Source organism: Rhamphochromis longiceps, linkage group LG2, assembly GCF_057381845.1.
Source record: "Rhamphochromis longiceps isolate RC_006_pf linkage group LG2, R_longiceps_female_GT1.1, whole genome shotgun sequence".
Classification (NCBI taxonomy): Eukaryota; Metazoa; Chordata; class Actinopteri; order Cichliformes; family Cichlidae; genus Rhamphochromis; species Rhamphochromis longiceps.
In genome coordinates, this window is record NC_140558.1 from 11,093,176 (window position 1) to 11,109,758 (window position 16,583).

General features: G+C 40.0%; 1 protein-coding gene across 2 annotated transcripts; it reads left to right on the plus strand.

Moving 5' to 3' along the window:
• Positions 1-907: 907 nt before the first annotated feature.
• On the plus strand, positions 908-6,092 carry ltc4s (leukotriene C4 synthase). Of its 2 annotated transcripts, XM_085380872.1 has the most exons (5): positions 908-1,060; positions 4,426-4,525; positions 4,725-4,795; positions 4,893-4,974; positions 5,742-6,085. In XM_085380872.1, exons 1-5 carry the CDS (start codon positions 1,003-1,005, stop codon positions 5,881-5,883), a joined length of 453 nt encoding a protein of 150 aa, XP_085236998.1. In that variant the 5' UTR covers positions 908-1,002; the 3' UTR covers positions 5,884-6,085. The 2 variants fall into 2 exon arrangements, with proteins under 2 accessions (XP_085236998.1, XP_085237005.1); XM_085380879.1 differs by lacking the exon at positions 4,893-4,974 and having other exon boundaries at positions 4,725-4,859; positions 5,742-6,092.
• The last annotated feature ends 10,491 nt before the right edge of the window (positions 6,093-16,583 follow it).

The window sequence follows — 16,583 nt, forward strand, 5'->3', positions numbered from 1 at the left end:
TGTTTTTTTAAAGGGTCAGCCTTGAATTTCCAGGGATTTCTTGTAACCGCCTGACAACAGTTTTAAGTTTACCCAGCTGTCATCAGTGTCATGAGTTTTCTTTTTTGTTTTTGTCTTTTTGTTTTTTCTCTTTTTAGTGACAGAGGTTGGTCAGGTCATCTGTAGAAAAAAACAAATGCCCTGTGAAAATACTTATTACTGCAGCTAATGACTACAGTTAATTTAAACTGTTAAAAGGGAAATGTTAAGGCTGTAACAAAATCAAATGTTGGTGTTTTTGTTTTTGTAAATGATACAAAAGAGACATTGTCCCTTTTAAAGATGAACTGTAAAATATTTTCCATAGCCATCTGTTCAGAGATGACATTTTACTTCCAATTGTGTAGCTAACTGGGAATCAAAACTGCTAAAACCTCCAAAATTAAGAAGCCATAAGAAGCGTTTGAGTTAAAAATCAAGAATGGTGGACACTGTTTCTCCATGATTTGGACACAGGGAACCGACTGTGGCAGGGTCAGTCTGTTACAACCGTGTGTGTGTGTGTGTGGGGGGGACTTAAAAAGGTAACGATCAAGAGCAGTAACTAATCATAATCTTAAAGATGTGTAAATAATTCTGGCAGTGTGGAATGAAATAAGAAACCTGATGTCAGTAAACAGTGTCTGCATTTATAGATGAGAACATGAATATGTTGAGTCTGCTGTGGATGCTCGAAGATGCAAATCTGAAACACAAAGATGGAGTCAAGCCCAAAATAATCCCTCCCTCTCTTGTAACCCACAAACTGAACTGTAATGTAACGACACTCACCTGTTCACTAAAGTAAAACGTCGCTACTTCCAGGTCTGGTGTGGTTGGAATGGAGGCGGAGTCGACTGGGTCCGCTCTCCCTGCCCAGTGCGCGCTCCCGACGCAGATAAATTCTATCGAGACGAACTACTTGGCATTACACCTGTCCTCGCAGACCAGGTGTGTGTCGGTCTCACCTGTCTGACTCTGTAAATGATGGAGGAGCTGGTCGGGCTCGGCGCCGTGACACTGCTGGGCGTCCTGGAGCAAGGTAAACTTTTTGTGACACGACTTCTTACTGGGATTAAATAATCATTCTAAACGTTGTTTTCTCCTTCCTGTTTAGTTTTACATCGTTTTGTATGTTTATGACCGTTTTAAATTGTTCCAGCCTGCAGACTCGAGAAACGGCTCAGCTGGTGCTGTTTTCATAGTCGAGGCCGTCTTCAGACCTCGTCAGTTTTAAAATTATAAATGCACAAAAAAGTTAAACACGGTGATTTAACCGGTCATGATGCTTGAATCTTTTTCTTTTCCACTATAGCTCGGTTACTGTTTTACGCCTTTTTATTTCCTGAATTCTGTTTACACGTGTTTTATGTTTGTGGTATTTAAAGCAGTTTGAATTCCTGTGTTTGCATGTCAGCGTACACCAGAGGTGGGAAGTAACGAAGTATTTGTACTTCGTTACTTTACTAAAGTAAAATTTCCGGATATCTGTACTTGAGGGTGTGGCATTAACCCTGTACTGCATAGCGTTGCCCTGAGGCAACAAACCACATTTTCATGCCTTACGGTGGCCCTTCAAAAAAAACAACAACTTTTCCCCCCCCCAAACAATGCTACCAGGCACATCTCTTTCCAATAAAATGTGGAGTTGAAGGTGGTGTGACTTTGATTGGGGAAGGGGGGGGGGGAAGGGCTCCTTTCTGCAAGCTGCACTACATGAGAGACATCTCCATTAGGAGGCAAGATAAAGATCACAATTTTACATGTTTATAGTGAAATAAATGTATATTAAAAATACTTGTATGTGCATGAATATGTTAAGAAGCATATTTGATTGTTTGTTCTACTTTTTAAAATTTATTTATACTGTAAAACTGTTCATTTTCATTCGTTGCCTCAAGGCAACACTGCGCAGTTAGCCCAATTTTTTTTTTTTTTTTTTTTTTCAGGCAATATAATGCATTTGGATATGTGTGTAGAGATGTGTTTGTGTGCATTTATGTGATCATAGTCAATATTTTTTACTTTACAATCTACTCATAATTACAGGACATGGATGCAAAAACTTTTTATGCAAGGAAACCAAGGGAGTGTGCACTTTCTGTCCTCAGAAAGTGAGGACAGTGAGCATTCAGGGAGTGACAGTGAAGTAGAGGAGTGGATCCCTGAATGAGGTTTGAGGGACACTTAGGAGCTCAGGGGTCAGTTGGTAAAGTAACTGTGTCTGTGTGTGTGTGTGTTAGTGCCTACATAGCAAGCAGGTCTGGCCAGGATCTGGTATCAAGCCGGCACTTTGCGTAATCTGGGAGAGTAGAAAAGCGCTACATAAAAATCAGTCCATTCACTGTCTGAACAGAGTTTCGGCATGTTACTTTTGCACTGTTTTGCATGTTCTGGCACATGTTGTTGTTATTGCATGGCTTGATTAAGGTACACATTATGCTGACATCTGGGGCCAGAGCTGAAACCGTTCTGGGCCAGCACAGGGCCAGCAGTGTGTCTACAACTGGCCCGTGGCTGCACACCACCTACAGATGGCCCACATATCACAATGAATAACGGCCCTTTGGTGGCCTAGATCAGGTTTGCCAGAGGTAATCCACACATGGGCCAGCACAGGATGACCAGGGTGTCTGAAGCTGGCCCATGTGTGGATTACCTCTGGCAAACCAGGTCTGGGCCACCAAAGGGCCGTTATTCATTGCGATATGTGGGCCATGTGTAAGCACATTGTGTGGGCCTGATCCCTGCCATACCAATATTGCTGTGTGGGTGTCAGTGTATGTGGTCATGTATTACTTATTGTTGTGGGGACACAAATTTGTTTACACACTCACATTGAGGTCTCGCCTACAAAGGCTTGAGTCAGGGTTAGGGTAAGGTTCAGGCAGGGACTTGTGATGGGTAGAGTCAGGTTAAGTCTCCATTAAATTAATGTAATGTCCCCAAAAGTGATGGAAACACAACGTGTGTGTGTGTGTGTGTGTGTGTGTGGGGTTAGGGTCAAATGTTGGATGTATTTTGGTGTTTTATTGTTTTGTGAAATGTTTACATTGTTTATTTATTTGTTCATCCTTGTTGTACTAATACAACTTATTATAGAATAACTTGGCATTTTACTACCCGTGTTGCCTTTAAGCAACAAACCAATATCTGTTTGGGGGGGAGCAGGTTGTCAAATTTTATGATTGATATATTATTATTAGGGACCCTAAAGCTCCCCCAAAATAGGGAGAAATATTTTTTTCCCCCAAAATTAAAAAGTCATGCAGTAGAGGGTTAAAAGAGATGAGCAAGTGCAAAATCAGGGGCTGCAGTTAGCCGACTGCAGATGTCCATAAGGTACTTCAGCATGGAGGTAGCCCTGCACTGTCAGTGTGTTGGCAGCTAAAGGCCAGCTGCTTATTTCACAGGGAGAGAATAATGCAGAGATGGAGAAGGATAAGAAGGACAGAAGAGGAAGGAGAGGGCTTAAATTAAAGACTGCTCAGTGGTATTTGATTCACTGGCAATTTAAAGTATATACGCATAGTCATCGTGTTTTTAAATTGCATATTGGGTCTGTACATGTGACATTATGTTTTACTGACTGTTATTTAAAAGCTGCATGAAAATCATCTGCAGGTTAGTGCAGGGGTTAAATGGGTTACTTTGCTGTACTGTGATGGATTTAAAACAGCTGATCACAGCTTGTACATTAAGAAAATCTACTGCAGCTCTCAATAGAAATTGTGACTTAGGATTTCCCCCCACGCTGAGCCATTACAGATTGGTGTGTCCAATTTTTAGGGTTCCTTAACCTGCTGAATCCACTTTAACCCCTGACTGTACACTTTCTGTTTAGGGCCAAAGTCACCCTCTACAATGTAGGCAAGGGAAAATATTTTTTTGTTTTTAAATTTTCCTCTTTCTCTGTTCATGTTCTGCTGATCTGATTCAAGTTGAATATTTATGAGAATTAAAATGTAGGCCACGTTTGTTAATCTAATATTTTATTACATTAATATAGCACAAGGTTGAGTTAGCTCTGCACACACATAGCTGGTAGAAACGTCCTCCAAAGAGCTACTTTCAAGACTACATTTTAGAGTCGCTACTCTTTACTTTGAGTTAAGGAGTTGAGTCAGTACTTTAACAGAGTATTTTTAACACTATCTGTACATGTGACACCTGGCGTTCACAGCCCTCACTGCATTCGTGCTTCCACTTTATTTATTTATTTATTTTTTTAGCTTTTATAAATAAAATTTGCATAGATGAGCAGCGTGGTGTGTACTTTGGTCTGTGTAGCAGAAGCTGTGTGAAGGACAGCTCATGAAGCCATCTTTTATTTAACATTTGAAAAAATAACAATGTTCATGTAATTAAAGTGTAATGTGCACTAAAATGTGTTCTTTATGTTTTTAGCCTATTTCTCTCTCCAGGTAATTTATGCCAGGAGGAAGTATTCAGTGTCTCCACCTGCCACCACTGGACCACCAGAATTTGAGAGGGTCTTCAGAGCTCAGTGAGCCCCTTTGTGTCTGTTTGTCTATGCATGTACTTGTATTACTAAAATCCTGTGGGGACCCTTCAATTTTGGAGGATGAAATTTTACCTGATAAATTGGTAAGAATGAAAGGGATGCCTCTGGTGCCCCCTGGAGGCTGTGGTGTGTAGTGTTTTACCACTTAGTTTCGGTTAGTTTTGTTGTCCTTTGTGTTTAGAGCAAACTGCTCAGAGTACTTCCCCATCTTCATCACCGTGCTGTGGCTATCTGGAGTATTCTTCAGCCAAGGTGAGGCGACAGAAGCCACAGAGGCTGCTGCAGCATTAACACGTACGCTTTACGACCTGAAAAGGTAAACATTTAAAGGTGTGTCTGTGTGTTTCAGGTCTGTCTTCAGTCTGCGGTTTGCTTTATTTATATGGACGGTTCAATTACTTTAGAGGATATTCTGAGTCTGCACAGGGACGGTGAGAGCTATGAGAACCCCTACAATTACAATAAATACACTCGCTGTTTAAAATCATTCTTATACTGATGCTAACGTTTGCACTGCAGGAACTCCCATATGAAATGTGAGTTTTACTTTATGGAAAGTTCCTGCTCTGGCTTTCATACCCTCTGAAGGATGGGATCTCTCAGGGTTATTGAATTTTAAATGTTCACAGTGAAGTTAAACGCTGAGTTAAAAATGTCCAACTGTGTGACATCATCAGAATCGGCATACTATATTAATCTCTAGGGAAATTATATATCAGTCTGACAAACGGCAACTATCAAAATTTTGAGCTATGCAAACAGGACAAGAGTACAAAATCACCAAGCTAAGGTTATTTATTTTGACTGCGATTGTTTAGATCCAGACTGTCCCCTGAATGCCTCGTCATGTTGGTTTTTTCAAAGCTTGTATTTTTTTTTTAAACTAAATTCTGCACTTCCTCTAATGTCCACTAGAGGCTCGCGCATAGACTCATGTAAAAATGTCTAACTTTACAGCAAGAAATGAAAATGTTTACAGGCTGATTCCTGTAGTATCTGTATGTGGCCTCTTTTGGCTGTGGTCAAAATGCTAACACTTTTAGAAAATAGTCACTAGTTAAAATCTAAAATGTTCATTCAACCAGGTGGAACAGAGCTTTCTGCCTCCTGTAAATGACTTACTGTGAGTAGTTCTGCCTGTGCAGGTGTGTAACAGGTAAACTGACTCAACACTGTTCATGCCTCTGGTCTCTTTCAGTCTGGCTCCACTTTACTTCTGCGCTCAGATTCTCTGGATTCTCATCGGGTTCTCGGCTGTTGGCATTTTCCTCACAATCTGCCGAGTTTACCTGAACATGGACCTGCTGCAGGAACTTTGCTCCATCTTCGGGCTGTTTTGACCGAGGAGGATAAGAAGTGACAAAAGGGAGGAGAGGTTGTCTTCTACTCTGATCTTCATCTCTGTATTTCTCATACAGTTCGTTAAATATTCTGTTATCAACCTGAAAGTAGGGAATAAAGAGAGATGATGTATCTGCATCTGTCAGTTTCTGTTGATCACCAGCAGAGGGCACCACACCCCGACTTTGACCTCAAAGTTTCTTCATTTCAAACGACAGACACCACGGTGTAAAAATACTTAACTACAATTTAAAGCGCTGCATGCTAAAGCCCCGTTCTTGTTATAGTGGATATAAGGGGGTAGTCAATATTTAAAACTTAAACTCTTTCGTTTTGCATCTATAATTAATAAATGTGCTTTCAGGACATCTTCAGTCATATTTACACAGCACACCAAGGAGGAAACGCTGTGTTTACAGAAAGAGGAACCTCCCCTACAATTTCCATTTATGGTTGAACTGATTTAACAACAGAATTTTAGTGGAAGGCAAACAAAAGCCAGCAAACTGAAACAATGCTTTTGACAATAAATAACAATTAACTGTTTTGATAAATATTCATAAAGTTTTTTTTCTTTTTCTTCTAATGCTCCACCCCCACCCCCACATACTGGCCCTTTTTAACTTCATGTTATTAAATATGACCTTTTTATAAAGCACATTTCAGTCCTCACGTTCCTGTTTTTGGCCACAAGGTGGCAGCATTTCATTTATAGAGGCTCTGGGTAATAAACACTGAAGATGAAGAATAACTTGATCATTTTGAGAAAAACAGATTTTAAGTCAATCAACATACAAAAAATTTTTTTAATTTGTTTTAATATTTAAATAAAAAATTTGTTTAAAAACAAGTTCTAAATTCACTATAAAACTCTTTTCATACCTCAAATCTATAGTGCTTATTTTTAACCTTAAATTAATACGATGGACTTTTGTTGAGCCTAACAGCAGGTAAAGCTGAGGAGTCCTGAGATGATTAAAATAGAAACCAGCCCCTCTGCTGGTCCTCCTTCACTACATCCATGAATCTTCTCCGAGGTCTTCCCCTTTTCCTCCTGCCTGGGAGCTCCAGCTTCATTAGTGTTGGTCAAGTTACTTGAAAAAAGTAATCAGTAACTAATTACTGATTACTTCCCCAAAAAGGTAATCCCGTTACTTTACTGATTACTTATTTTCAAAAGTAATTTAGTTACTTTTTAAAAACACGATTTACAACCTGAATAGGTGATAAAGCGATAGATCTTTCAGCCCAATTCTACTTTTTCTGCATAATCCATCATACAAAATGTAATCAAATGGAAAAGTCTCTTTTTAAAACTTGTTTTGTTAGTTTTAATCTTTTAACTTTATGCATCATGCAAACATTTAATTATATGCAACATTCACTGACTGGAAGAAATTTGTTTAATATTTAAACCTATTTTCTGCACATAAAATAATTTTTTTTTTTTGTGTTTACACTCAGTCTTTCAAATAGATGCAAGTAAAACACAGCAGAAAATAAAGTCAAAGACTCAGCGGTCCTTTTGCTCTATTTTCACCTGTAAAGCAGGAGTAGGGTAGGCGGAGGTTTATCCTGGTGCAGGTGTGCCGCAGTGGTCAGTGGAAGAATCCACGAGTTTCTCTGAGTTTCCCATTACGTCGTAGCGCACTGCTTGCTTGGAAGTTTAGGGGGGTTTTTTTCGCTGTAAAAATAAGTTTTCTTCCCACGCACAACAGACGCTAAAGTTTTTGTCACTTTTTATGGAATCAAACTCAAAGTAAGGTTAGTACTTCCACGCTTTAAACGCTGCACGCTCATACTCTCTCCCACAATCGATATGTGATCCATTGTTGATCTGCACACAGCTGTTGTCACAAACGTCGCACTTGCTAACGTCATTGTCATGAGACATTCTCGCAAAAAATCAAGGTTTTAGTAACGCAGTAACACAGCGTTCCTATGGGAAAGTAACGGTAATCTAATTACCGTTTTTGCAATAGTAATCCCTTACTTTACTCGTTACTTGAAAAAAGTAATCGGATTACAGTAACGCGTTACAGCCCATCTCTGATCTTCATCATCCTTTGTCCAACATGTCCATGCTGCCTCCTCAGCACAAGTTCAAACCATCGCAGCCTCACCTCTAAAAAACATAAATGAAACAATATGGAGGATTTCAGAATAAGCAGTTCTTAAAAAGTAAAAATGTTCAAAATTTCTACCACATTTGAGGTGTCTTCAGTATGAGCACTGAAACATTTTTTTTTCTTTGCTGTAATTGTTCCTCAGGGACAAGTGGACATGAAACCCACAGTCCTTTTGCACAAAAACGCATTCAGGTTTATCAGAAGCTAAAAAGAAGCTTCAGGTGCCATCTTGATTATTTCCGTGCTTTTATTTGCTTCTGCAGCATCTTTAAACATTAAAACCAGCATAACTCTGCTCCTGCTGAGATCTCTACAGTTAATGTGCGGTTAATTAAACCAGCGAGTCAGGCCGTTAATGTGATCCAGGCGCAGGCTGATATTTCCACGTACTACCTATAAAAAAACATGGACCGCACCAGCACAGCTGCCATCGGGTGTAGAGGGGTGGGGGCTCCTAAAGCATAAGTGTCTATGGAGGCAGGGGTAAAACCCCTCTGCTGGTTTTCAGCCTGACTCGTCTGTCATGAAAGCCAGAAGTGTAACAGCATTAGATCTGTGACATGAGGTTTATACTGAGATCGATACATTCATTAAACTCTGCTGTCCTACGAAAAAAAATGTACGTTTTATAATTCAAAGATAATCCTGCAGCCTTTGATCTTCAGGTAACATTTATAAGGTAAAACAGTGAGATCTGTGTTTGTGGAGGATAAAGGCGTCTTTGTTGGTTTATGAGGATTCATCTTTAAAATCAAAACTACTTTGTATCACAAGTGTAGTCTATTTGTAAAAACCCCAGGCAGCAGAAGCTGATATAAGCCTGTAAACTGTGAAGTGACCGGCTGTTGGAGATCAAATCTTTCTTGTGTGCGTCCGCAGTTTGTGTTTATTTGGAAAAATCCGATCATCCGACCAGCGGCCTGAGGAGAGCCGAGTCACGTCGAGCAGTGTGATATGAACGCTGCCTTCAGAACAAAACAGCTCTAATTAAAGCTTTAAGAAGTTCTCAGAAGCCTCCAACAACAAAAAGGAGGACATCTTACATAGTTTTGTGTTTGTCCTGAAGTCTGATGTAGATATTTTTCCTCTGGAGCACACTGCTGTTTATCCATGTCGGTGTAAACTGCTCAGTGTCTGCTAGACAAGCATCTCCCATCAGCTGAAAGTTACGCTAATCAAACCAGTAATGTCTCTCTATAAAAATCATCTCTTGGTTAAAATACACCGAAATCTCTTACTTTCATGTAGGAACTATTTTCTATCTGCTGTTTACATCCACCAAACGAGAGAACCAAGTTACAACCTGGAGGCTGAGAGGAGCCCTGACCAGTAACACTCAGACCTGCCATCAAGCTGCAGGGTAAAAGAAAATGAAGCTGAGGCACCAACAGCTGCAGTTCCTCTAACGTCCAGCAGGGGCTCCAGCAGTGAGTCAGTCCCCACAGACTCCCACGTTAAAATATCTGACTTCACAGCAGACATACACCTGTTTACAGCCTGATAGAACAACTGTTCTGGTCTCTATGGATAATTTAAACTTTTATAACACCTGGACAGGTGTGAATGTTTTCTTTCTGACAGCCTCTTTGACTGACAGGCAGCTGTAGCTGCTAGCTGTCTGCTAGTCTTCACCTCAGCTAATTGGAGTCCCTGACCTGGAGCTCTGGACCGTGTTTGTGCTGTTGGAGCCTTTTTTAATGGAATTATCTGACCAATAATCTGGCTGCTGTGAGATTAATTAAACTAAGAGACCATCAAAGCAGTCTGAGCTCCAGTTTTGGGACTTTATTTAGATTCTACTGAGCGTTAAATCATCAGGTATGTGTGTCTGTTTGATGCTCCCATACAGTCTGTAGGTTAGGCAGCAGTCAAAATGCTAAGTCGAGTCTTCAAAATGAACAGCCCCTAAACAGTGGGTGGCATCATGGTGACAACATCAATCCATTTATATGCAGTCTATGACCGTGATCTATATTTAGCCCCCACTGTGTTGACTTTTACCTCTCTTCTACCCGCGTGGAGCCATTTCTGCCCTCGTTTCAGGAGGGATTTACATAGAGTTGTAAGGTGATAGGTTGCAACTATCAGTCACTAGTTATTAAATGACTTTTGTCTTAGTTTTTCACATGTCTGTGGGTCAGAGGTGGATTGTGAGTAAGTTGTCACTCAGGTTGTTTGAATTTTCTCACGCCGAACTGTAATCTGCACCACAAAGAACTGAAGACTATTTATAGAGCAGCTCTGCTCGAGTTTATATTAGGAGGTGCAGCCAGGTCTGTACAGCCTGTACATTATCACACACACACACACAAGTGCGCGTGCGCTGGTTCATGTGTGGAATGCGGCCCTGTGTGTATTTTTAGCGTATCGTCGTCTCTTTGGCAGACGGCGGAGCAGCAGTTGTTGTTCTCAGCGTCAGGATAACTTTCCATCCAACAACAGCTGCTTCACTCTGCGCCATCTTCTCAGGCTGCGCCCATCAGAGACAGCACCGCAGACTGCCTCCATCGCTCGCCATCAAACACCTGAACACCAGCGAAACACATTTCTAAGACCCGGTGTCTGAGAAAGGCTCACAATCACATCTAACAACGTAAAAATAATTTCATGCCTCTCTGTGACCTCTGATTATGAGTTTACCAACAGGTAAACGATACCTGAGGTCCTGACTTGTCCCTCCTCAGTCTGGAAAAGCTTCAGGAGGAGCTGGAAAATGTTGCACAGCTGCTAAACTCCTGAGTTGGCTTCCACTGAGCTTCCACATAAACAAACAACAAACGTTAAGTAAAGAGACTTTGTTACGTTTAGGGAAGATATCACAGTTTTTTAATATCTGAAGCATAAAACACGTTTTAAATACAGTTTAAATGCGAGGCTTGTTAAGCCACACCTTACAAACATCACCAAGACAGCAGCACAGACTGTGTGTCTCTGCGCACCTATTCATCTGTGATGGACAGAATGCTGTTCAACTTGTCTCTGAGTCTTACAGAAAACATGATCAGTCAATAACATTATTTCAGTTTGATCTGCAGACAACCTGAAGCGATTTCCACGTCTCCTTTACCAGGTTGTCGGACAGAAGGCTTGAATGTTTAAATGGATCCAGTTTGAGCGCACTTTTTTGAATTAACATGTTTATTTTACTGCTCTGTGCACTAAATCACCATATTAATGAGTTTCTGCAGCATTAATCTCTGATGTTATTTATTGTTATATTTTTGTGTTCCCTGTGAGTCACTCATAGTCACATGACGCACAAAACCTGCTTTTTACTTGAACGTGCTCAGAGCCTAAAGGGTCAGGTTCTAGTGTCAGAAGTTGAGGGACTCGAGTTAAACTACATTTGACCACCCATCACGGGTGGAGCCATGTGACACTGGTGCATCTGTATGTGGTCACATAAGAGAGGGGAACTGGTTATGGAAAAAAAATGGACAAAGACACCTATGGACCACAAAAAGAAACAAACAACTTCTAAAAGTGGTCGATTTGATCTTAAAGTATACTCAGACATGTGGTGATGACTCATTTAAGAAGGTTGTTATTAAAAGCCACCGTAAAGACGTCACACAACCAGAGTGACCTGAGCCTATCATTAACCAGCTTCTTGTCATGTAAATCAGTGAGTTAGTTAACTTTGCCTGCTTCCTGTGGATGTGAGATTATAAAGATCTGTTAAACAGGTCCTGTCATTTGTTTTCAGCAGCATCATCTGAGCTTCCTGTTTCTAGTGATTCTATTAAGAGCTTAATGCTGATTGGCTGAGATCATAGTTAGTGAGGCTGTTAATCTGAGCCGGATTAGATTAACCGTGTGTCCAGGTGTCTACCTACTGGCATTTTAAGATGTAGGCAAACAAAATTATTTTAAAAACGTATCTTTATTTAACACAGCCCTGCCATGAGAATCCTGATTTTGTCAGTGACTTTGAATAAGGTCATAGAAAAACTTCAGTTCACCATAAAAAGTAAAAATTTTCTATAAAGAGGGCCGAAATTAAAAAAAGGTGTCACGATAGCGTACGATTACACTCAGGTATGATTGTGCTAACAACAATTTAGGAAAAAAGCAGCTACACTGCATCAATTCAGTGATCTTGTTTCAGAAAGTCAAAACATTAGCTGACAGAGAAATTTAAAAATGGCAATTTAAGTTACCAGATCCAGAATTTACATGTATTTGCCGACCATCTCCAGAAAGTATTTTGCTACCTGAGACAACTTATATAGAGTTTGCTAACGTTAGCCAGATAAAAAGACACCTCAGGGACGAACGGGATGTTGACGACCAAATGATCCCATCATGTCCTGAATGTCCTGCTGATGTTGACCACCTAAGGTCCCCAGCCTGGTTGGCTTCATTACATAAAAATAGATATTTTGCTGGCTAGCATTAGCTAACATTAGTTTACTTACTGATAGAGCTAATCATAGCTAGCTTGCTCGCTAATGTTGTTTCTAGAGCTGCAACTATTCATTGAGTAATTCAAATAATTTGATTTGACACAAATTCTTGACTTCAATGATTTGTTTAATGCACAGCTCTGCAGCATGGCGATGTGTTAAATTATGTAAATGGGAGTGCTTCAGACACGTTTATGACTAAAAACAGACCCGCAGTACAAATGTATTTAGGAGCAGCGTGTGAATAAAAACTCAGATAACAATAAGGCCACACAGCTCTCAGTTTAAAACAAAAATACTGAAACAAAAACACCTAACACAACAGCAGCAGTGATGATGACGCTGGCACCTTTTAACATAGAGGCGGAGTCTATTTACACACCACAAAGGGCAAAGAGTGAGGTCAGGCAGAGTGAAAACAAACAGCAGCTCTGTTCCTGTGATCAACATTAAAACACTTTATTGGGAAAAAGCTGCAGGAGTCCTTCATCAAAGCACCTGATCAACAAACTCCGACAACTAGAAAAGTGAAATTTGTAGCTGCTCCATCCACCGCCATTTGTCTTACATGGCAGAAGAATCTGCAGTAAAGCTCCACGGAAAAAACAGAATCCAATGAGTCGTTTATTGTGAAAGACCTGTGTTTTTTCTCTTTTGAATGTTTATGATTGCTCATTAATAAGACAAAAGTATTTTTTATCCGTTTACTAGATTAATCGATGGAATAATCGATAGATTACTTGATTACTGAAATAATCTATAGTTACAGCCCTACTTGTCCATTCGTCCATCCTTCGCTACCGCTTATCCTTTTCAGGGTCGCGGGGGGTGCTGGAGCCAATCCCAGCTGTCATAGGGCGAGAGGCGCGGTACACCCTGGACAGGTCGCCAGTCTGTCGCAGGGCTAACACACAAGGACAGACAATCATTCATACTCACATTCACTCGCACATTCACACATCCAGACCTGATTGTGTTATTGTCTTTTTCCCTGCCATGTTCTGAATCACTGACTTCACGTGTTTCACGTGTTTGAGTTGAACAAGAATGACTCAGGAAGTTCAGAAGATAAAGGAGGACATGAGGAAATAAGGGAACACTGGAAACTTACTGTTATTTTTTGATTTCATTATATTCAGGATATGTTTTTAGAGTTGGTGCTGAGGACTTTTTCTTTTTCTGATATCTGGAGAAAAAGATGGCCCACAAGTTCAAGGACCCATAAAGTATGATATCAAAACCTGTAATTATTAAAATGGGATTCTCTTTGGTCACATTTAAAGCTCAAAAGTGTTTTAACAGAAACACACAGCTGGCACATGTCCTAAGTGAGTTTCAGAGCTTTACAAGCTTTGCGTTTTGCTCGTATAATGGTCATAAAACAGGAGCAGGGTTTCACTGCCGAGCTGCAGTTAAACCCCAAAAACCTCATCCAGCCAAACAGCCGCTGACTCTCTGAATTTAGGCTCTTTGTAATCTCTAACAGAAATACATCCACTCCTGTAGACCAGGTTACCACCAAATATATGGTCTTATTTGCTTTGATGACTAAAATAAACACATTATACAAAATTTAGTGTTGTGTTAGTTGGAAAAAGGAATTTGGAAAGCTAGCTAACTAGCATTCCCATTCAGATGTGATTTTTGTAGCTATAATGTTAGCAAGCGACATGGTCAGGCAGCTAGCTGTAACTTAGTTATGCTGCGCAATTATACTGATAATTATTTTGCACCACTAGCTGATAAAGAATTTCAAAAATATTTACTAGCAGTTTAAGTGAATGACTGTCTCTACTTTAAATGTGTTTACCTAGTTAAAATAGTTAGAACTAGTCCTCATTTGTGTCATTATCAAGAAAATGGGTGAGGTAATTTGGAAAATTAGCCAACTAGCATTACCTCTCTGATATGATTTTGCTAGTGATAAAGCTTGCAATCAAGTTATACTTAGCCCACTAGCTGTATTTTTCTATGCTAGTCTGATGGCTATAATAATACTAACTGATGATGTAATTTATCAGCTTCCAGGATTGATAAGTTCTCATATCAGGGCAGCGAGTTTGGATAAGTTGGTATTTGATTGTATCCACTAAAACCAGCCATTTAAAATGACACAGACTGCCATTTGTCTGTGTTAGCAGGCATGCTAGTGCTTGCTAATATAGAACTAGTTAGACCAGCGGCCCCCAACCCCAGTACCAGTCCATGAGTCGTTTGGTACCAGGCCGCGAGAGTTGAGCTCGGGTGTGAAATTTATGGTTTTCGGGGTTTTAATCAGTTTTTATAGTTATTTTTCTTAATCGTTTTTATTGTTAACCGGTTTCCCTGGGTTTTTCCCCATGTGTCTGGTTTTATTTTGTTGTATTTATCTGTGACACCTTAAAGGCCTGTCTGTGAAACTATTGACGGACATAAACCAGCCCGTGGCGCAAAGAAGGTTGGAGACTGCTGAGTTAGACCAGCTGACTAACCTTAGCTTGTACTGTAATGTTGTCTCTGTTTAAACCCTGTATGAAGACATGTGAGTGTTGGTTTTTGTCCTCGTGTCGCACCTGGGTTGTGCTTGTTTAGTGAAGTTATTGATATTTGATTTCTAAGCTAAAATTAGCTAGCATTGCTCACTGTTTTCTTCTCCTATGTTTATCTCATATCTCAGTGATAAACTCATAAGTAAAAACATATGTCAGTGTGGAACAATAAAGCATTGTGTAAGTAGCATGCACTATGCTGGTTATATATTTTTATTTTGAATAACTGTGAATGATCTGAGAAGTTTTTCCTGATCACACCAATAACATCATCTTCCTAAACCCTAAAGAGAGTCAGACTTAGCATTTACATACCTCACACACACACACACACACACACACACACACACACACACACACACACACACACACACACACACACACACACACACACACACACACACACCCTTGACCATGACATCAGCTGATAGAAATGCTGTAATTCAAGCAGACACCACCCTGAAAGCTCAGCTGCGGGTCAGAGCAGTGACAGTATTGACACTATTGCTGCAGCTGACAATAAGATGACAGTAGTTGACATGGACGAGTAGGGAAAGTCTCCTTGTTAATGACTAAAAGGGCCTGCAGAAGATACTACTGTATCTGCAGTCATCTGGACACAGCTTAACCACAGACTGTAGGTAAAGGAAGGACTTTGTGACATCATCAGTGCAAACAGTGCAGAGGTCCACTTCAGCTGAGGTGAAGCCGAGCAGGCCACGCCCCCACCCTCATTAGCTAGTCCCATCTTCTTTGTCGTTCACTTCGTACATCTCAAATTTTCTGTGTAACACAGATGTCAGAAGGCTGGACAGGCTAACGCACAAGGCTGGTCAGAATCTGAAGCAGTCAGTGAAAGTCAGGACTCAGGAGGTCATTATGAAGAACCAGTCTCAGCTGCACCACTCCACAGAGGCAGCAGAGCTCCTTCTCCACAGACTGATTCAGTCCCACTGATCATTCCTGCTCTTCTCTGTCTATTTTATAGCCTGTGGCACATTTAAACATCATAAGTTGACTTAAAGTTATTCAAAGGAGGCACATTTACATTCCATCTCTTTCTAAAAAAAAAAAAAAAAGTTCAATATACACGATAAGCTAAAAGGAAATAAAAAAAATGGCACTGGTCTTTAGATTGTATTCAGAATTTTCAAATGGATGATGATTTATGAATCATGACACACTGCTCTCCCCTACACCTTCCTTTGTAGAGTAAAATTACTGGTATTCTATTGGTATCTGAAATACTGGCCCTGTATTTGCTTGGTATTTGGACAGATACCAAAATAGTGGATGAATGGTAAAAAGATGTTTGATATTATATTGTCTTTATCTAACTTATCAAGATGACTTCTGATAAAAAACCTTTCTAACTAATCTAGGTTTCTCTGGCAGCAGATAACGTTTATAACTTAACACCATTGCAAAGATTAAATACAATAAAAAAGTTATTTGCGCTACATTAATTTACCGTGACTAACTAAATATTTACTTTTATCTGACACCTTTCTGCGTGAAACTCTGCAGCTCGTGAACCAAAATAGCCGTTTGTGTGAATTTTCCACCTGGAAATTATTATTATTATTATTATGTTTAAATTATTATTATTTTGACATCCACAGTAACATATTCTACA